The sequence below is a fragment of the Salvia splendens genome, chromosome 19 (genome assembly GCF_004379255.2).
Source record: "Salvia splendens isolate huo1 chromosome 19, SspV2, whole genome shotgun sequence".
Lineage (NCBI taxonomy): Eukaryota > Viridiplantae > Streptophyta > Magnoliopsida > Lamiales > Lamiaceae > Salvia > Salvia splendens.
The window spans coordinates 23,615,500-23,637,607 of record NC_056050.1 but is presented as its reverse complement, the minus strand read 5'-3'; the positions used below and the strand labels follow the sequence as shown (position 1 = coordinate 23,637,607).

Below are 22,108 nucleotides of genomic sequence, written 5' to 3'. Positions count from 1 at the left end.
GGTCAATATTTTCACACTTGATACATTTGCCCATTTTTATAATTTCTAAGATCTATTTGGGATCAGAAAATTAGGCTGGCAAGGAATCAAGATTTGCTTCCTAACTTACCATCAATGCTCATCACATGCATGAGCCCATCTCAAGATATTATATTTCTGTTGGAAAAAGGAATCATAAATTAGCCGCCCCTCATTCATTACAGTGGAGTTCCTAGAACATATTTAATAGTGTAAAGTTTCTAGTTGTGGTGTAGTTCCAATACTCATTTATTGGTGTACTCAAAGAGACTCTATTCTCCCTATAAATACTAGGGAGATGAGCATTTCATATATACAAGACATATAAACTTTTTTCTCTCTATTCTCTACATAAACTATGTCTTACCAATCATGTTATACCTCTCTCGATTAACATCTTTAAGAATTTCCACATTCATACTTACCTTAAATTCCACTCTACAAATTACAACCCATCCCATTTTTCTTTAAATTGGTCTAATAAAGATGACCTAAACTTAGCTTAATCACTAGCAATTGTAGCATTACAATGAGAGGGCTCCCCCTTTGCTCTCTCTCCCCAATGGCCCATCTTCGTCGTGCTACTTGCATGCTTGTTCGTGCCACCTCAGCAGACCTGACGTACCCTAAACAATAAGAGAGAGATAGGATCATAAAACTCCCGGGGCAACCATCGAACGTGAAATTCTCGCAGTAGTCGGGCTACGTCACCGGGGCCCTTTTTCTATTGGTTGGTGGAGGCGAGCAAGAAGCCTGAATCAAAGCCGCTAGTCTTGTGGCTCAATGGCGTCCGAGGAAGTCGGCCCGTTTCGTGTCCGGCCCGATGGCCGGTCCCTCTCCTTGAGCCCCCATGCTTGGAATAAAGGTATGTTACATATTTTTGAGCTACATGAATCTAATTAATTAAATATTCTCAACTATTCATGATCATGAAATAATTTGTTGATTAATACATGCAGTGGCCAATTTGTTGTTTCTTGATTCACCAGCTGGTGTTGGTTTTTCATACTCAAATTCTTCATCTGGTCGAAGAACTGGTGACAAAAGAACAGGTCCCAAGTCCCAACTATTTCACACACACACACATAAACAAATCCATCTTATCACTAAATATGAGTATATTTAATTTTCAAAATTGTACAGGAAATGATGCCTATAAACTCTTGAGAGGGTGGTTTGAAAGGTTCCCTCAGTTTAAGTATAGAACTTTCTACATTGCTGGTGAAAGCTATGCAGGTAATTATCACACACGAGTAGAATTGTGGTCAATTGAGAACTAAATTAAAATGAGAATTTAAGAACTTCTCAGTTGACTCATTCATTAATCAGTTGTTGATTTTCAATAACTGATATTCACGAATTAACATACCCTTATACATTTTGTGATGTTAACTGATATTAATAAATTAATTTTAATTTAATTTAGTTTTCAATTGATGATGGCCATGTACATATAATAGTAGATATAATGAATTAATATTTGCATACATGCCTATTCAATTAAGGTCATTATATTCCCGAGCTATCGAAGATCATCGTGATCGTAACAAAGGCGTCAACAACCCCATCATCAACTTCAAAGGTTTCTTGGTGAGCAACTCTTGAAAATTCAAAAACATAAAAAAATGTCAACGAATTAATAAAAAAAATTATTATGGTTGGTAGCTGTTGGTTTCTGGTGATTACAAGAGATAACAAAACCGGGCGTAATACAACCCAAAAGAAAGAAAAGGAGAAACTGAACTAAATGAAATTACAACGTAAGAATTCGAAACAAAGAACCGTGAACTAAGTTTAGCCGAGTCGAGGAGGCCTCTTCCCGCAAGACGAGATACGCCCCGGTAGTGCTCTTCGGTTTGGCGTGTCGTCCCCAAAGGTAAAACGGCTACGTCTCTATTGATGCAGCACCGCAATCACTAGAGCTCCGGCGAACTGGATGGAGGAGACAGCAGAGCTTCGACAGAAAGACAATGCAGAGAGAGGGAGAGAGCTTATGAGTGTGCCATCCGTGTGTGGAGCGTGTGGATTTCTCACGTGGCACCCGTGACTGTGCCTCGCTTGACGACGTGTCAAGCCACTTGGATTGCTGACTCGGCGGTGGTCCAAAAAGAATAGTTTGGGCCAAGCCCCAAGCCCAAAGACCAAGATCCAAGTCCAAGATCGGGCTCGCGGCCCGCGGCCCGCGCCCACGGGCTCGGGCTCGGGCGGGCGGCGGCGGCGCGCGCGTGTGCGCGCGTGTGGGCTTTTCCACCCATCTTGATCCACTATAATTATTAAGTAACATAAAGTCACTTAATTTAAACACATTAAAGATGTATTAATCTTCCAATGTGGGATAATTAACACTAGTTAATTATTCCCTAAGCACATGCTCCAAGCTTTAATTAAAAGCTAATTATGCCCAACTTTAATCCACTATTTCTCACTCACCGGAAATCGGATTTGAGAAAGTGAATATACTACATTTATCTACGTAAAATGTAGATCGACGCTATATCATTTAATTTCACAAAATTAAATGTCTCGTCACATTTATTCTTTGGTCAAAACCATTGACCGGGCATATTTAATCCATGATTTTTACAGTAGCTTGGGAATCCGTTGATCGACGATTTTTACGACAACATCGGGACGTTTGAGTTTTGGTGGAACCACGGGTTGGTCGGTGACTCGACCTATGCTCAACTCAACGAGTCTTGCCCTCGCGACTCGTTCCTATTCCCTTCAGATGATTGCTACACAGCTCTCTCCTCGGCTTATTCCGAATTCGGAAACTTTAATCCCTACGCCATCTACCAAAGCCCTTATGATCAGCTTGCCACCCTCAACAAAGCTCCCTTGGTAATATTGTATATTTTTCAAATTAATATACTTAATCAACACATACTTTTATATTGATGTAGTAGTAGTTAATAATTAATATGGTTAGGGTTTTTAATTTGCCTAAGATGTGTGTGCTTGTTTGGATATATAGTGTAATGTGAGATAGATGCCTTTATTTGAGGAGATTGTGTTGTTTGTTATTTGAATATGTTATGTAAGCAAAAATCGAAAATTGACCTTTTATTAGTGAATATAATAGAATCATGTTTAATTATGTTACATTTTCTTCTTATTATTAACATTTTGACCGTTTTAGCCTTGGAAGTTGTATATGAATAGAGCAGATGTGCAAAGGGCTTTGAATCCCTCACCCTTGGGTCACCTGCAGGTATTCATATCGCGTCTATACAATAATTTTATTTATTTATTCATACCAATTATGTCAATAGTAATATAAATCGAAATAACAAACATTAATAAATATTAGTAGCATATAAACACAATATGTTTCCAGCATTTGATTGAATCACGCGGGTGAATGTACTACTTTCAATATTTGTGTGCATGCTAATTCAATGCCTGGAACAATTCCGGTACATAGATCAATGAGATAAAAAAATTTAGAAAATCTTAATGATTCTACTGAACATTTTGAATTCCTTATACTCCCTCCGTCCCATAGAAATATGTCATTTTTAGGATTGACACGAGTTTTAATTCGTAATTGGTAAAGTAAGAGAAAGAGAAAAAATAGTTGAAATTGTGTAGTGGATGGTGAGACCAATAAATAATAAAGTAAAAAAGAAGGATAAAAAAGTTGTCATAAATGGATATGGACTATTTGTATGGGACGAACCAAAAAAATGAAATATGGCATATTTTTATATGACGGAGGGAGTATATTTTAAGCATCATAGGATTTGGGCCCTTACACTTTGGAATCTGTCTATCCCATATTAATTGGGTCGTATTTTTATTTTGGATTATCACATATTACCTGAGTTATTTGTTTTCCTCCAAAACAACAACATCATCTCCTATCTATCACCTACTTTATGCCATCTCTAGTTAAAATACGAAACACTAAACACGTACTCATTAAAATTTGAAACGAATGAAGCAATATTTCTGTATTAATTAATTAAAACCAAATTTTAATTAATTAAGACAAAAAAAATACTTGGAATAAAGGAAGCAATATTTTGTATTATTTTTTGTTGTTAATTTCGCATTTTTTAGAGCAATTGTTGAAGTCAAGGATTGTACTTATTTATTATTTTATCGACAATTTAACTTAGTAGATATGTAGATTATTCCTTTAGTTATTTTATATGCATACTTTTAGTTCTGTAACCTACAAATTTCATTAGTCTAGATTGAGGATTACAATTTAGGATATTAATCAATTATATTAACTCAATATCAATCGACACAACTTTATTTGCTTACTATATTAGACAATAATATCGGTGCACTTGAAGCGTGAATTTTTCGTGGAGTAATAATTTAACGAACATTTTTGTGTATGGTTGTTTTCATTTTTATTCAAATTTGTAAACTAGTGGAAGACTTTGAAGTCTGGTTGATATGATAATTATGGACTTGAACATGTCAAATAAATTGGAGGATTTGAAAGTTTTTTATATTTAAATTTGTAAACTAGTGGAAGACTTTGAAGTCTGGTTGATATGATAATTATGGACTTGAACATGTCAAAGAATTGGAGGATTTGGAAGTTTTTTATATTTAAATTTGTAAACTAGTGGAAGACTTTGAAGTCGGGTTGATATGATAATTAAGTATACAGACAGTCAAAAGAATAATATAATGGTGAATTGTATATAACGAGTAATTTTTCTAACATAAATAATTAATTGTAAATAAATTATAAGGACTGTACATAATTAGATGCTAGTATTTTCCTAGTAGAGGTCAAAGTCGAGGATAGACCTGCCCAAGGTTTACCGAACCGGCGGTTAAAACCGAAACCGTGAGAATTTACGCGAACCGAAATCGTCAATTTTTGAACCGTGGTTCGGTTCAGGATCAAAAATTTTCGAACTGAAATCGTGCCGGAACCGCGAAAAACCGGCGGTTCGGAACCGTAAAAAACCGCCGGTTCGGAACCGAAACCGAAACCGACGGTTTTGGAACCGAAACCGTAACCGCGAAACACCCTCGTGGTTCGGTTCCGGTTCGGTAATTTCAAAAACCGGAACCGGCGGTTCCGGAACAGTGGGCACCTCTAGTCGAGGACAACTCCGTTGAAAGCATAACCCGTTGCGGATAGCCAGAGAACTCGATGAATATCTCGAGTTTAAATGATATTTTGTCATAATCCGTTCGATTCCTTTCACATTCACAATTAAATACTCATTTCGTCCTAAATTAGTTGAGAAATTTCTTTTGGGCACGATATTTAAGAAATTGATGTGTCAAAAGTTAAAGTGGAGATAATAAAGTAAGAGAGAGAATAAAGCATGAGAGAAGATAAAGTTTTTGCCAAAAAAAGACTCAACTACATTACGACAACTAAAAAAGGAATACGACTCAATTATCTGGGAGTATAATTTAGAAAAAACTTAATTAATTATATGTTGGCTAAGTTAATCAATGCAAGAAGCAAAATTATAATATTAATGGCTAACTTAATAAAAATTAAGTATAATGTTAATGACCAATTGACGCTAGTTGATCGTTAAAATTATAATATTAATGACTAATTACAAACATGGGTAAAACAATGAATTGATCGTTAAAATTGAACAATTCCATCACTTTTTGGATTAGCATATATGGATCAAGTTAATGTTGAGATCAAAAGCTATAAAATATAATATTTTGATCTAAAATCATATACTAACGTTTTTTTGTTTAATAGTATAAAAATGGACTATAGTGCAGTATCATAAATTTAAATAATTGTCACTGTGTAATTAAGGTGTTTATTACGCGACATAAGTAACTAAGTAAAATATTAATTATCATTTAAATTAGCTTAGAGCATTTGATTATATATATAACATGAATTGCAAGTAGTAATATTATTACTAATATAGGTAAAGTAGGCAATTTATATATGTGAGTATCATTTGTAAGATTTTTAATATCCTGATGCTCATTACATTACACGCAAAACGTACCAAACTTTGAGACTGAGAAAATTCTTCTACGTATAAAAAAATTGCCAAGTCATAATAAAGTAAACAAAAGTCGAAGTCGAAAGCTCAAGAAAGTGATGTTTTTTTAACCTTTGTATTCGTGAACATAATCTAAATATCTAGAAAAAATAAGTGTGGACTACACACTATCAGGACTTTTTATAACCCAAATCAAATTCTGAGGATCCAACAAATAACGAATGGTTTAGCCTTTATGTAGCGTTCCAATTCTTTTTTTTAAATGTTCATGTCAAAAATTAGAAGGCGAGCTAAAAATACACAAATGACTTAATTAGAAGATAAACAAGAACAATAATAATGAAGCAAGTATGCTATACAAACCCATAACCATTTAAAACCAATGATGATCTGTGGAGTACGTAATTTATTAGAATGATGCCTAAAATCAACACATCGTCATGCATGCATGTAACTCAAACTGAACCTTCAACCAAAGTGGTTGAGGAGGCATCAGAGTTGGGCTCTCAACGACACCAACTCTCACTGTTTTCGACACAAAACCCAATATTTAATGTTTGTGGTATAGTATAAAAAATCTGAGGTAACATGTGAATAATTGAGGTATTGATATGATCCATGGTGTATTATTGTCTCCTAATTATGTCTTTTAATTTTTAGCAATTTCAATACCCTAAACTATTTTTCGAGGCCCAAACTTTGATAGCATTAAATTAGTCTCTATCCGTCTTATCTAGACTCTCATAAAATGACAATTTGTGTATTTTTGACAATTTGATCTCTTAACTGGTTGAGTCTTCCTCCCTCTATAGTATATAAACTAAGATCTCCCACAAAATATCTTGGCTACAACCACATACATCTAAGTCTCCTACGACTAGAGAGATACTATTAAATATGTCTACTATAACCTCGTATAAGGAGCCTAGGTATAAGTCATTGGAGTCGACGGCAACGTGTGCGGTCACCATAGTTTGCTTCGCGTTGGTTGTGATCTCCATCCGCATCGAACACCTCATTCATCACGCTGAACTGGTATATTTAATTTTGTGCGACACGCTTGACCTAATGTTAGTTATCACACATTACTTAATGATAATATCGATATTGATAATAGTGACGATATTGATTTCACTGCAGTGGTTAAAGAAAATGAGAAGTTTACCGATATGTGAAGCTCTAGAGAAGATCAAAGCAGGTAAGTGCGTCTCAAAAATATCACTAGTTGTTGCTTGATTTTAGTATCTAAACTAATTATTTGAACATTTGTGCTAAATATTTTTTTTCGCTTTTTTAGAGCTTATGTTGCTTGGGTTCATATCGTTACTACTGGCAATGACACAAGACAAACTTTCTTATATTTGTGTCCCAAAAAGTGTTGCAAATTCTTGGCATCCTTGCAGGAAGACACACGACAGAAAATTTAACTATGATCCATGTCGCGCTAAGGTATAATTAATTAATTAATTTACATTCAACCTTTTAATTGTACTACATTCTCCTTAAAAAAATATTTTAAGTACTGTATCAATTATTTCACCAATTATTTTAAGTACTGTATCAATTATTTCACCAATTTTACATTAAAATTCGTATTATTTCAAAAGTTTCTATTTTTAAAGGATGAGAGGTAGTATTGTTTATTACAACTATTGTAGGGCAAGGAACAACTTGTTTCAAAAGATGGGGTCCTGGAACTCCGTATCCTCGTTTTTGTACTCGCACTTGTTCGTGTAGTCTACTGTGTCGTCACTTACGCCTTCGGAAAACTAAAGGTAATTAATATTCATAGAAAATTTTAATACTCCCTCCGTTAATCAAAACTAGTCTATTGAAGTAGACTAATAACTAGGTCTCACTATTTTTTAATTAGTGGAAACATTATTTTGTATTAGATGAGGCAGTGGAGAGCATGAGTGTCACTCCCGCATTTTCTAAGGATAGAAAACATGGTTGATCGCGACTAGGGGAGGATTAAAGGAGCGGGGAAGAAAGGGGAAAACAACACAAATCGACCATAGCTGGAAAGAAATGGGAATAACTCGAATAAAATCAGAGTATCTCAACAATCAACAACTAAAAAAAACAATATTTAGCGGAAGTATTTCGAGAGTAGAATAATGCTATGTATGAAGACACAACATATTCTAGACATTTGATAGACATTCTTCACTTTTATGCTCAACACCCACCGCGCTCGTCACCGCTCAACCTGCACATAAGGAAAACACATGCAGGGCTGAGTACTTGATGTACGCAGTGAACAAATACCAAAACAATTTTATAAAAACAGTTATATCATGCCACCATTGAGTGACCTCGGGGTTTTAACTTGAAAAGGCCTGAGACACTAAAAATATCTTAAACACAAACTTTCAACTCATCCTCAAATCCTTTTTCCTCATCATTTCAAAACACAACCATTTCTCCTTGATTTATTTAAGAAACTGTCATATCTGTTCTTTAGGGTGCCGTGTAAGGGGGCCACTTTCCACGAGCACGAAAACCGGCCAACCCGTTCGATGACTCACGGTCCTCATCGTGTACACTAGTCTGAGTAGAGACGCACCCTTGCTAGGACCCGAATTCGATTAAACTCATAGTAGGGACTCACTCCCCACTAAGCAATCATCAACATCAACATCAATCTCATCAACATCAACAACATAATGTGGAACAAAAATGTGGCCGCAAACTCAATCACTGGACCGGCCGACCCAAAAGACGGCTCACGATCCCCATTGGTGTACACTAGCCTGAGTAGAGACTCACTCCCTAGTCAGACCCGAATTCGATTTCAATAGGTCTAGTAGGGACAACTCCCTTGCTAAACAAACAGATATGCATTTCTCAAAACAAAAACATGTCATGATATTCCCTTTGCAAACTTTATTTTCCTCAAAAACGTATTTGAAACACAAATCACTTTTCTGTCAAGGTCGAGCATCAATTCACATCATATCAACAAAGCCAAGCAATTTATAATATCACTCAATAAATCAACACATAGCACCACATAACATGCGCAACAACACTTTCAATTTGATCACATATCTCGCCTTATCATTGGAATAAATATAATAAATCAATCACACATAACATGATGCTCAAACCGATATATTAAAACGAAAGCTCTTGAAAACACTTTAGTTCGAAAACCCACCTCGTTCGTTTAATTTTTTTGAATTTGAATTCCATACTTCGAGTTCAATTTTGTCAGTGGAGAAAATCCGTTCTTGAGTCCATGCTTCCCTACTTTACATTATCCCCTTTGGCCCAACAAATATAATTACTTCAGGCCCAAAACATATTCGGCTCGACCCAAGACAGTTCTAGCTCCCTTCTTCATTTTATTTTTCGTATCAGCCAACTAATCCTAATACTCCAACTGTAGGCTCAACGTAAATTAGAATTAACATATCTATCCAGCGCAATTATACTTTAGGCCCAAAACAACTCTCCTACTCTTACGTCAACTCCATTCTTCTACAATTTCATATTCCTAAGTTGACTTCAATTTGAAGCTCCTGTACCACCGCCGGCTGCTTCTTTTTCCCCCATCTCGGCACTCCTTCCATCACTCTCCCTCTCCACTCTAATTCTCTCTCAAAAGCTCCTTCTCTTCGGCAAAACTCGGCACCGCCGCTGCCACCGTTCTTCGCCGACGCGAGCTGCTGCATCAAGCACAGCCGTCACCACCCTATCTTTCCCTCATCTCCTTCTACCTCACTGCAGCACCGTGGTGCAGAATTGGGGTCACCGGGAATAGGAACGGCGACCGGAATCTCACCTATACACAATGAGCCATTGAGAGAAGATGAGAGAGATAAGGAAGAAGGGAATTCCATTAATTCATCATTCATAGCCTAGTACAATAGAGTGAAGCAGCTTATATAGCTGTACATATGAGCTAACAACACGGTGTAACCGTCTAACTAACTCCAAAATCTCATGCTTCGCGCTCACTAACTAACTAACTAATTCCATGCGCTTATTGAGTTCCTTTTCATGCACCAAATCTCCCCTCCTTCAAATAACCTTATCCTCAAGGTTTGGTACCTTCAACAAAAGGTTGAAACATTCCTTTTGAAAACCCGAAAGACGCGCTCCGTGCGATGCTTCGGTTCTTCAATCTTATGCGGAGCTGATTCAATTTCCCCATTCCCACGATTCCCGATTTTGAGAATGGTCTCCAAGAGCTGGAAGAACATTTTTCTTTGGCCCAACTTCGAACAACCAACCTTGTAAACTACAAATGATTCTTGTAAAGGCCCACCTTTCCTTCCTCCTAAGCTAATCACAATATCAGAAGTGTGAACTCTTGAAAGAGCATCTTTCTCAATCACAACTTTTTGGACTGAACTGTAGGATCTGCTAGCTATATCCCGCGTGCCCTCCTTCAGCAATATTTGATGATTATGATCTCTAAACGGAGGTAGAGATGCTGGCTCGTTAAAGACTACCCCATGGCCTTCCAAAAATGGAGCCACTGCATCATTTGAAATGGACTGTAACTGACCTTGAGCACATCCTCTCAGCACATGTGTCATGCCTTGATAACTAAACTCCATAGGCAGATTCTTGAAGTCCCACTGAGTAGTGCCCAAATTTTCTAACCATTGAAATCCCAATACCATATCACAATTCCCCAACGGCAGCAATAACACATCAGTTGTGAAGAATGTGTTCTGTAAAGACCATTTTACACTCCTACATAAAGAGTCACAACTCCAGATGTTCCCATCAGCTACTGCCACTCTTACCGGTTTAACTTACCAAATTTCAGCTTCTGCAGTCATAATTCCCAGCTGAACCAACACTTGAGCAACACCAAAAACAGCAGCATTAACAGTCATTAGCACTTTGTTTTTATCCATCCAAAGGTTAGCAACCTTCAAGCCCCTATGGACTACTATATTTTGATGCAAATAGCTCATTCCTTCAGTGACATCAATTGTAATTTTCAACGTGCCTAGAAGCTTGAGGATACTCTTTCGATTTTGCAGATCATCGAACACCCTACCACGTGACATAAATTCAGTAAAGAGACATAGGGGTGGAGTCAAGCAGACAACCTGAGATAGCAACTCTTGTTTAACTAACTGATGCTTGAAGTTCATCTTCCCCCTCTCTACCGAACGAGACCGACTCTTATCCTCTAGTAGCAAATGGTCTTCAACATGAATTCTACTATGTTTGTCCCCATTCTGACAGATGACTTCCAGACCAACTACCTCATTGAGGATAGTACCAGCAGCAAACGGAGAGAGAATATCATTCCCAAACATTCTCATTGAATACAACAGGCACCTCTCTGTTTTATAGAAGTTCTCCCTTGCAACTTGAAGTATTCATGTCGTGCGATGTCTTGGTTCCTCAATCCACTCGTGTAGCACCTTTGGAGCTGTGTGTATAGCATCTGGTACCATAGCATTCATATCCCTGAGGCTTCTTTGTGTATCTTTAAGCAAATCATCTCTGAAATTCAAGTATTTCTTCCAACCTCCAAACTCCAAGTGAGAAACAGGTGCACGTGACAACAAATCGGCTCCTTTGACCTCTGCCACCGCAAGGCCTTCTGCCCTCGGATAGCCGATGAGGTTGTGTCCGACGTCAAGAGTCTTCCTTTGCAACACACCAATCGACTTATTCCACACAGCATCATCCACATCAACATCATCCATATCAGGATTGGACCCTCCACCAAGTGTAGATGATGAGTTCTTGCTGAGTTCTATCGCAATTTCTGGAGCTGTAATTGAATGAAGCTCTTGAGCTGCGAATGATGTTGAATTCATCAACTCAAAGTTTCCTTCAAACGAGGATTCCTTCTCCTTCAAGCTCATCACCATCCCCGTTTCGGTCTGTTCTAACCAAACCTTCTCCGTCACTTCCACATTCTCATAGCTGTCTTCAGAGGAGATTTCTTTCCCCTTCAATTTCATCACCATCTCATTTTCAATCTCTGCCATACACACCTCATCCTTCACTTCCAAATCAGCATAATAAATTCCTCTAAAATTCAAAGATGACTCTTGTAGTCTAGCCAAAGCAAATGCGTGAGCAAGGGATTTAGGCCTGAACATCCTAACTGAATTTTGTATGTGATAATGCAATCCACTCACAAAAAGATGCACAACATATGATTCATTGATCTCAACCTTCGCTAACAATGTTTTGAATTGATTGAGATAGTCAGGGACCATACCTAATTGTTTTAGGCTTCTTAATTCAACCATAGGATCGTAGAAGTTACTGCTGATGAAGTTACTGATCTCTGCAAGAAAACGTGTGATATATTCCTCCACCGATTTATCCCTCGGTTGCAGATTTTCAGTGGTCGTTGATGCTGGAGGTTGCAGCAATTTTGGAGCAGTAATACAAGTGCCAGAACCGTTCAAATCATTGACAAAGACTATCGGAGAATCAACCTTAGATTGGCGTGTCGGGAAGCAATGAGCACACGTGTTTGATCTGGTCGAAGCTGCCGAAGAATTGCCCCCATTATCAGCCTTAAGCTTCACCATCAACTCAGAGTTTTGGACTTTAAGAGCAATGAAACCATCCCGCAGTTCCTTCAAGGTCTGATCGTAAGTGTGATCAGCTTGATCACGCCTCCGATTGGACTCGTCGAGCCTCGAGAACAAATCGCCCATGGCCTTGCGAATTGTCTCCTCCATCCGCAGCAGATCTGCCGATTGAGATTGGAGCGACATCTTCAAAGTCAGATAGCGAGTGCCATCAGATGTATCCCGCAAATTATCGATCTCCTCCTGCCGACGATCAGAATCGGTGATATTGGTGGAGAACTCAGCCATGGCAGTCATGAAAAGCTCCTCTAGTCGGCGCAGATCGCCGGAGCGAGTTTCCACCATCGCAGGACCCGAATCAAGTAGTCTGATACCACTTGGTGCAGAATTGGGGTCACCGGGAATAGGAACGGCGACCGGAATCTCACCTATACACAATGAGCCATTGAGAGAAGATGAGAGAGATAAGGAAGAAGGGAATTCCATTAATTCATCATTCATAGCCTAGTACAATAGAGTGAAGCAGCTTATATAGCTGTACATATGAGCTAACAACACGGTGTAACCGTCTAACTAACTCCAAAATCTCATGCTTCGCGCTCACTAACTAACTAACTAATTCCATGCGCTTATTGAGTTCCTTTTCATGCACCACACCGCCCCTCCGTCGCCGCCGCCTCTGCCTCCGCCGTCGCTCAGTCTGCCGAAACTGCATCGCCGTTAGTTTTTGCGGTCTTACCCACCGCCGTTCGGATCTGAATCGCGGCGAGTCTCCGTCAATGCCTTCCTCGCGCTGCTGTTGTCCCTCCTTCGTGATGCCGCTGCTGTGTGCTGCTCGTGTAGTGGCATCCGCCGCCGTCTCCTCTTCTCTCTCTTTCGTTGACTGCCGGCGGTGCCATCATCGCCGTTACTGCCATTCGAAGCCGCTCGGAACTACCGAACAGTTGCTGCTGCTCCCCGCCGGCTCATCGTCGTTCGCCTTCTTCAGGCAGTTCTACCCAGCAGTTGCAAAAGTGGACTACTTAGCACTTAGACATGGCTTTGCAACAGTAAGTTATTTCCATTCTACGTATATTTATAAGCCAAATATGGAGTATATATATAGATACAAGGGTGTATTAGGTCCTCACACCTAATAAGCTACATTATTAGACTAAGATGCTACATTGTTTTACTAAAATATTAAATTATTAGCTAAGTTACATTATTAGACTATTAATCTAGTACATTATTAGATGATACGTGACATTAATCTAACGGTTAAATCATAAGATCCAATAGACTAACAAGTGTTTTGTTTTTCAACTATCCGAAATTTAGGAACATCTATCGCCTCAAGTCAAGGAATCATTCGATTTCCAAAAATACATCAACAGAGCACTTGAAGAAGATTTCAAAGTCATTGTGGGAATAAGGTTAGAAAGAACAAAAAAAAATACATTCTCTTCTTTTTTTCTTGCAACATGTTCAACTGGTTCTTATTTTTGCAGTCCTGCATCATGGTTCGGTGTTGTCCTGTTACTCCTCACCAACACCAATGGTTAGTTGGTCCATTTTTTCCTCTTCATTTTTTCTAGGAGTTGAGGCTAATCAGAGTTCATATTTCTCGTAAACAGGGCTTTTGGATGCCATTCATCTCTCTAATTGTGAGTAAACGTGCATCAACATGTAATTAACATCTCTATTTATTACGGATCAAGAATCTCTAACATGATGGAATTATCAGATAATACTGTTAGTAGGAGCGAAATTGCAAGTGATCATCACAAAAATGGGAACAAGGATTCTTGAGAAAGGACATGTGGTGCAAGGCAACCTTTTAGTTCGTCCCACCAAAGATCTTTTCTGGTTCCGTCGCCCTCAACTTCTCCTTTTCCTCATCCACTTTGTTCTTTTTGAGGTATTTCTTGTTCATAACCAACTATTTTTGATTAATCATATGGCTTATGTTTCTTGATTTATTCTTTTGCAGAATGCATTTCAGATTGCTCTACTGGCTTGGAGTTGGGTGAGTTGTTGAACTGTTCAAACGAACAATATTCATGTTATTTCCAACATTTATTCACAAAAAATAACAAAATTGTGTTCATGTTTTTTTCAGTATAAATTGGGATATCCATCTTGCTTCCATGAGAATCTTGAGGATTTGATCATACCTAGTGTGATGGGGTACATGTTTCTTTCATTACAAAATGTCTTGATTCATCAAGAAATACTAATGTTGTGTTTCTTTTGTTTTGGCAGTGTTGTGATACAAGTTTTGTGCAGCTATGTCACACTTCCTCATAATTCGAAAAATCATCAAAGCTAGGGAAATAATATTGAGAAGGGTTAACATTTTGGGAAGGGTTGAAGTTTTGGGAAGGGTTAAAGTTTTGGGAATCGGAGAATATATTATTCTCATCATCCTCCATAGCTAGCAACAAGGGAAACTAAAAAATATGAAATTCTATTAAACAATAAGGATTATAGGAGGAGAAAAGATGATTTTTTTGTGTGCAAAACTATAGCAAATGTGGTCTCTATTTATAGAGGAAGAAAAAATACGAATTTTGGTATAATTTTTATAATTTTTTAATATAATATATTAAAGATATATTAATTATTAAAAATAATAATATCAGCCAATGAAATTGTGTCATTTGACACAATCTCATTGGCTGAGTGGTGAAAGGGGAGGAGAGACCGACGGGTCTGTTTGAAGAGAGAGGGGGACTTGGGTCAGAGAGAGACCCATGTATTGCATTTATTTTTTTAATTAATTTTCTGACATGGCGGTCGACCTCAAATGCCGATAAACATGGTCTTAGTATCTCAGATGGGATCAAATATGAAGCCAATCATTTTCAGTGATGACGTGGCATCGGGCTGTGCAACTGGCAGGAGGCCGCCAAGAACCAAGCAAAGGAAGGGCAGCCGCCAGTCAACAGAGAGTCGAACGGGGAGACGCATGGTGGCGGGGAGAGGCAAGCGGCCTCTCCCTACCGCCATGAGAAAAAAAAAGAGACTTCAGTTATTGAGATGGAAAGGGATGTTTGATAACTCCCGGTCCTTAATCAATTAATTTGGTTGTCACCATTATGATTTTTGTTGAATTGGTCTTAAACATTAAACGGAATTGATAAAGTAATCAAAAGTAGACTCACGTTTTATTGATAAAGTAAGCAAAAATAGTTGAATTGGTATCAACTAAGTGAAAATAGACCAATTTGAAAATGACACAAATTTTAATATGGAATTGATAAAGTAATACAGATAGAAAAAATAATTAAATTATTGTTAGTAGAGAATGAGACTCGCGTTTTTAAAGAAAAAAAGTTTTCTTATTTAGAATTTGTCTAATTTTAAGTAACGTTCTAAAATGGTAAAACTATTCTATGGACAGATAGGAGAGAGTATATACCACGAAGTTCGTTAGCATTTAAATTAGGTTAGAGCAATAGATTAAATTATTATTATTATTAATATTAATAATGGAGTGCACAAATTAGTCAAGTAAGATCCACGATGCTTACAGGCAAAACGTTCCAAACTTTGAGACTCAGAAAATTCTTTGATAGTATAAAATAAAACTTGCCAAGTCATAGTAAGTTAACGGAATCGAAGTCGAAAGCTCAGACAGTAATGTTTTTTTTTTATTTTTAACTTTTGTAGTATTAGAGAATATTTTTGGAATTTAAATAGGTGCTATGCTATGATGCCAGTTCCAAAGTAAATACTAAGTAAATATTTTGAGCAGGTTGGAGGGTGGACAGAAACATATGAAGGACTAACATATCTCACAGTAAGAGGGGCAGGGCATGAAGTTCCATTAACTCAGCCTTTAACTCTATTTTAGGCATTTCTTAGCCAATAAAATGTTGCCCATCACACCTAATTAACACATAGGCCATGTTTGGTTGACAGGATTCTGTGTGGGAAAGTAATCTGATTCCTTAAATTTTAAATTCCTGTGTTTGTTTCCGTTTTTAATCAAACTGGGAAAGTAATCAAAATCCTGAAAAAAGGAAAGTTAGTACAACTTTCTAGGATTCTGAATCCTAACTTTTCTTAGGTATTCTTTTTTCCAGTTTTAGGATTTTTACATATTTAATGCAATATAGTACAATTTATTTTATTTTATTATTATTATTATTATTATTATTATTATTATTATTATTATTATCATCATCATCATCATCATTATTGTTATTATTTATTACAATGTTTTGAAAACAATTTAAAAGTATAAACCATACTTAATTTCAGGATAATAAATAACTATAATTCAAATTATCATAATTATAACTATATTATTAATATTTATTTTTATTTTATTTATCATATAAATAAAAATAATTTATTAAATAATTAAATATAATTATAATTATATAATAATATAATAATTATTAATTTATAAATTATTATTTAACAATACAATTGTAGTGAAATTTTAAATTATAAAATTTATTCAATTAAAAATTAAGTAAATATAATGATAATAATAATAATCTTATTTATTATTATATTATTATATATTATGATGTATAATCCATATTTAAATTATCCATCGTAATAATAAATAAAATAATATAATTATTATCATTTGTAATTAATAATTTATTGAATAATATGTGTTATTATTTTTTATAAATAAAAAATGATAAGTATATTTTTAGTTTAGTGTTTAAATCAAATATATACTTTCAAATCTTGATATTTTCCAAACACGGGAAAGTAAAATTATTAGAAATCATATTCCCGGGATTCATTTTCCCATGAATCATTTTCCTTGCAACTTTACTTTCCCGCCAACCAAACATGGCCATATTGTATTCTTTTTTGCTGTTACTTTCGCATTTTTTCAGAGCAATTATTGAAGTTTTGGATTGTATTCATCATTTTATCGGGAAAAAAAGTTATAAGTAGATATAGGGGATGTGATTAATTGCTAACTTTCCCCCCTAAATTGCTAAGTGTAACTAATTAGATATCATAGGATTTTTAGATATATAGTAATCTATAATTTGCCATGTGTAAATTTATTTTATTATTATTTAAATTTAAAAAGATAAAAATCTTTACCAAATCTAGGATTTTGGATCAAAATGTAAATATAGTGTATTAAACATATTAATACGATACCTTGAAAATGTCAACACAATTTCGAATTGAAATTTTATATGTATCATGTTGACATATTATGATGGTTATATTGACATTAAATGTTCCAAGAAATACACGAAAATTCAAGTTTTTTTCTTTAAATTTTGTTATCAAAACATATGCAAGTGAGATCTCGTTAGAATCCGTATAAAATTATCTTTATTTTGATATATGTGTGAAAAAATAATTTAAATTGAGATAATTATATACATCTAAAATTGTGAGTATTTTTTAAAGTTAGTTATAACTAATTTGTTGTCAATTGACATTTTTTATTCATTGTATTGATACTTGGAATTGAATGATCATGACCCTTGATTTGAAGATTTAATGTCTATCAATTAGTTGTAATTAATAATTTAATGATGAGTTAGTAATATAATGCCCTAGTCAGCACATAGTGGACAAATTTTACAAAGTTAATTGCTTGAAAAGGTCTATAAAAAAACTTTAATATTGGATTTGACAAATGTAATAAACAAATTTATATATGCTTGTTTTCGATTATGACAATGATAGATGGTAACTTGGTTTTGATATGTGTTGCAACGAGTAAATAATTAAAATTAAAATTAAAATTTTATCCGATTAAAACATAAATACTCCATATACACCACGTGTAAAGAAGGAAATGTTGACATTTGCGACTCCATTAGTGTTGGACGCAGAAATTTTTTTGTAGCAGGGGCTCCTCATTAAACTTTATTAATTCAGATTTAAAGTCTCGTCCCATGAATGGAAAACGTAAGTGAAATATTTGTCTTACTTTTATGTATAGAGTTTATAATGGAAAATTAATGTAATAATTTTAGTAAAGTGACAGGTTCACTTATCTAAAAAAAAGTGAATCAGACATTAAGTTGCGGACGTATCAAAATGACAAAGTATGATATTATTTCACGAATAGAGTGAGTATTTTGTTTAAATAATAGCTTCATTGAACCTACAAGATAAAAATCAAGTAGGCAAAAATCAATTTTAATAAATCACTAATCTTATACTCCTTCCGTCCTTCTTTAAGTGGAACATTTTTTATTTAATGTAATTTTTCTATATAAATTGAGTAGAGAAAAAATAAAATAGAGACAACGATGTTACCATTTTAATAATGTATCAACTAGAATGGGATGATGGAGTATAAATTTAAACTACAAACTCTAATTTTTATTGTGAATTTTTTATAATAAAATAAATATAAAGAGTCGTTAAAAATAAATTTTTTTAATAATTGAATTGAAAAAAAGAAAACATACAATTAAAGTGAACCGTCAAAAAATTGTATGTTAAAAATGAAGAAATGGGTTTTTAAGCACATTTCCAATTTCTTAAACTATCTAAATTAAAATACTAGTTGTAATTTCTAACAAAAATATTGTCACGTTAACAAAAATTACTACAAGGAGTATAAATTTAAAATATTAGGAGTACTGTATAATTACTTAAAGTGTCACGTCACATTTTAAAGTGGAGTAGTATTTTAAAGAAACTAAATAGAGAGCATTTATGAGCCAACAACTATTTATAATAATAATAATATTATTATTATTATTATTATAATAATAATTTTACTTTAACTTTTTAGTCGTCTTCTTCAGAAGAGTTACGGCAACCATTTTTATCTTCTGCAACTTCCAATTTTCCAATTTTTTCAGACCCTCCTTATCATTAACGTTAGGCAATTTACTCTTTTGTGGTATAATCTTAGGAAGGGCTATTGATAAGTTTTGATCTTTTTTTTAAAATTTTAGAAGAAGAAAAACATAAAAAAAAAAAAATTGGAAGGGCTTAAGCCCCTCATCACTCCTTACTGTGTCCGCCATTGGACTCCATTAGTTGGAGGTAGATCGAGTTGGATCAGATGTTTTTTCTAAAGAGTGAACTATAAAAATAGTCGATGTACTATGAGTTTATCTCACCCATAGTCTCTATACTTTAAAAATATCACCAGACATCGGATTAAGGGTTTATCTCGAAAATGATCATTTTCACTGTTTTCGGTCGAAAATACCCTTTTGGGGGTTTGGGCAATTTGGTCTTTTTACACTTTTAACATTTTAAATCTGATATTATTTTAGTTATGTACTAAATCTGATATTATTTCAAAATTATCATTCTTCTTCCCTTTTGCCATCCTTCACTTTGATTCTTTATTTCAATATTAGATTTAATTTTATAAAATTAAATTTTAAATTTTGATTTTTAAATATCAATAATTTTTTTTATTAAAACTATTAATTCATGGACACTATAAATATTAATTAAAACTATTAATTTTTGTTATTTAATATAATATTCAGCTGAATTGAAGAAGTATAGAAAAATAATATTAATCGTGATGGAAAAAATAAGAGCTATTCTATTTAGCCTTCGTTCGGTTGTTATAATTGCTTTTGATTGAATATTGTGAAGTTGACTAAAAATTTGATCATACTAAATATTTTATATATGAGTATTTTTATTGAAATTTTTTACTAAATTTTGATTGTTTTCAAATTAATAAACGAAAATTATATTAGTCTTATATTAGATGCATATTTATTTCAGAATAAATCGTGTTATATGATCTATTTATGATTAAAGCTATTATATATTGATTAAAACTAAGGCATTGGCATACTTTATTGATTAAATATTAGACACTATCAAATATTGATTATGACTATTAATTTTTGTTATTTAATCTTTTTTATAATTAAAAAAATTTATTGATATTTCAAAGTTAAAATTTAACTTTTTAAAATTAAATCTAATATTGAAATAAATAAACAAAGTGAAGGATGACAAAAGGGAAGAAGAATGATAATTTTGAAATAATATCAGATTTAAAATGTTAAAAGTATAAAAAGAACAAATTGCATAAACCCCCCAAAAGGGTATTTTCGACCGAAAACAGTGAAAAAAGACAATTTTCGAGATAAACCCTTAGTCCAGGGATGTTTGGCGATATTTTTAAAGTCCAGGGACTATGGACGAGATAAACCCATAGTCCAAGGACCATTTTTGTAGTCCACTCTTTTCTAAATTGGGTCGGGCCAGACTCATTTTGTAAGTGGGCCAGAATGAGTAGAATGTGCTAGAAAGAAAATTGTTTTTTATTTTTTGTTAAGTATTTGAAATTAAAAAGTACAGAGTAATTTACTAATTTATATGTTTTTTTATCATTAATTTTCATAGTACTAGTATAATTGTGGGAAGGTTTTGAAATAGTATATGAAATACGTAGTACTCCCTTGTCCCATTTTAGGAGTTCCAGTCACTTTTCTGTCTTAATTTTATAAAAATAATAATAAATAGTTAAAATTGAGATAAGCAAGAAAGAAAATAACGATGAGAAGACTCTTCTTCCATGTTTCACATACTACCTCCCACTCAAGCCCCTTTCCACTTTGGTTTGTCTTTCTCAAGATATTCACTTTCTATATTTAGAAATAAATCTCTTTCTCTCTTCTATCTCCTCATTAAAATATTCAATCACATTTTTCATTCTATTTTATTACACTCAACTACTCCACCTAAAATACATACCGTATTAAAATAAACACACATTAAATTTGATTTCGTCTCTTCAATCTATGGTCAAATCAGTGCAAAGCTAAGCCATGGAGAGAGTAAAAACAAAGGCTCACGGCTCACCTTTGATGCGGATGCAGAGGGAGAGGTGTTGGCCGCACTTGAGATGAGACTTGAGAAAAGGTTTGATTAATTTTATTTTGGCAACTCGATATTTCTCTCTTTATTAATTTTGAAGCCTGAGCCCTCTCTCCCCCATTTCTGGACTCTAAAAAAACAACAAATTTACCGCCGGTGATTTCAATTTTTTATAGCGGCAAACAGAGTTACCGACGGAATTTTTCGTTGATAATTTACTTGTCGGTATTTTTTAGCTACGGACTATGGAAATTCCGTAAGTAATTCCATCATAAATTCGTCGGTAATTACTGACGGATTGGCCGCCGTCGGTGCATCCGTCGATAAATCAATTTTTTTGGTAGTAGGATATTGAATTTGTTCTTGCATCGTACTACTCTCGGGAGCTAACCACCATCTCATTTTCTCGACATCATCTGTACTCTAATTAGTATTTCTGGAAATCAAATCAGCCCTATGCATGGCTCTCTACATGACCTCTCAATGAAGTGTGCACCACACTGCATTGCCGCGATGCTTGTATCTATAATACGTATGTATCGTGTTCAGATGAGAGTTGGGATATACATGAAATGTGTTACACATCTTTATACGAACTTTAAAATCTACGGTATGCTGCTTCTTTAAGAGCATCTCCAATGCTGACGGACGTCAAATAGCCGTCAAATAGCCTTCACACTGCCACATCATCAGCACTACAATTCTCCTGCCACATCAGCTTGCCACATCAACTGGACATCAAATAGCCATCAAATAGCCTTCACACTACCTATCCACATCACTAATAACAATTATATAATTTAA

At 34.8% G+C, this 22,108-nt stretch overlaps 2 protein-coding genes across 3 annotated transcripts; both read left to right on the top strand.

The window, feature by feature from the left end:
- The first annotated feature begins 353 nt into the window (after positions 1-353).
- Positions 354-3,122, top strand: LOC121779857 (serine carboxypeptidase-like 28). 2 transcript variants are annotated; one of them, XM_042177313.1, is made up of 5 exons: positions 354-883; positions 978-1,070; positions 1,162-1,254; positions 1,524-1,608; positions 2,605-3,122. In XM_042177313.1, the coding sequence occupies exons 1-5, from the start codon at positions 802-804 to the stop codon at positions 2,621-2,623; spliced, it is 372 nt and encodes a 123-aa protein (XP_042033247.1). In that variant the 5' UTR covers positions 354-801; the 3' UTR covers positions 2,624-3,122. The 2 variants fall into 2 exon arrangements, with proteins under 2 accessions (XP_042033247.1, XP_042033248.1); XM_042177314.1 differs by lacking the exon at positions 1,524-1,608.
- Positions 3,123-6,848: 3,726 nt separating this feature from the next.
- On the top strand, positions 6,849-15,543 carry LOC121779198 (MLO-like protein 12). The gene is made up of 12 exons (XM_042176522.1): positions 6,849-7,016; positions 7,122-7,179; positions 7,279-7,430; positions 7,640-7,756; positions 7,877-7,884; positions 12,517-12,728; positions 14,002-14,051; positions 14,128-14,157; positions 14,238-14,411; positions 14,484-14,519; positions 14,613-14,680; positions 14,756-15,543. Exons 1-12 carry the CDS (start codon positions 6,879-6,881, stop codon positions 14,820-14,822), a joined length of 1,110 nt encoding a protein of 369 aa, XP_042032456.1. The 5' UTR covers positions 6,849-6,878; the 3' UTR covers positions 14,823-15,543.
- The last annotated feature ends 6,565 nt before the right edge of the window (positions 15,544-22,108 follow it).

What these genes read in the sequence shown, in the direction of transcription:
- LOC121779857 (XM_042177313.1), top strand. Translation starts at nt 802, where the DNA reads ATGGCGTCCGAGGAAGTCGGCCCGTTTCGTGTCCGGCCCGATGGCCGG. An exon ending in AACTGGTGACAAAAGAACAG is followed by an intron (nt 1,071 to 1,161) that starts GTCCCAAGTCCC and finishes AAAATTGTACAG; the next exon opens with GAAATGATGCCTATAAACTC. An exon ending in TGCTGGTGAAAGCTATGCAG is followed by an intron (nt 1,255 to 1,523) that starts GTAATTATCACA and finishes TATTCAATTAAG; the next exon opens with GTCATTATATTCCCGAGCTA.
- LOC121779198 (XM_042176522.1), top strand. Translation starts at nt 6,879, where the DNA reads ATGTCTACTATAACCTCGTATAAGGAGCCTAGGTATAAGTCATTGGAG. An exon ending in TCATTCATCACGCTGAACTG is followed by an intron (nt 7,017 to 7,121) that starts GTATATTTAATT and finishes ATTTCACTGCAG; the next exon opens with TGGTTAAAGAAAATGAGAAG. An exon ending in ATGATCCATGTCGCGCTAAG is followed by an intron (nt 7,431 to 7,639) that starts GTATAATTAATT and finishes CAACTATTGTAG; the next exon opens with GGCAAGGAACAACTTGTTTC.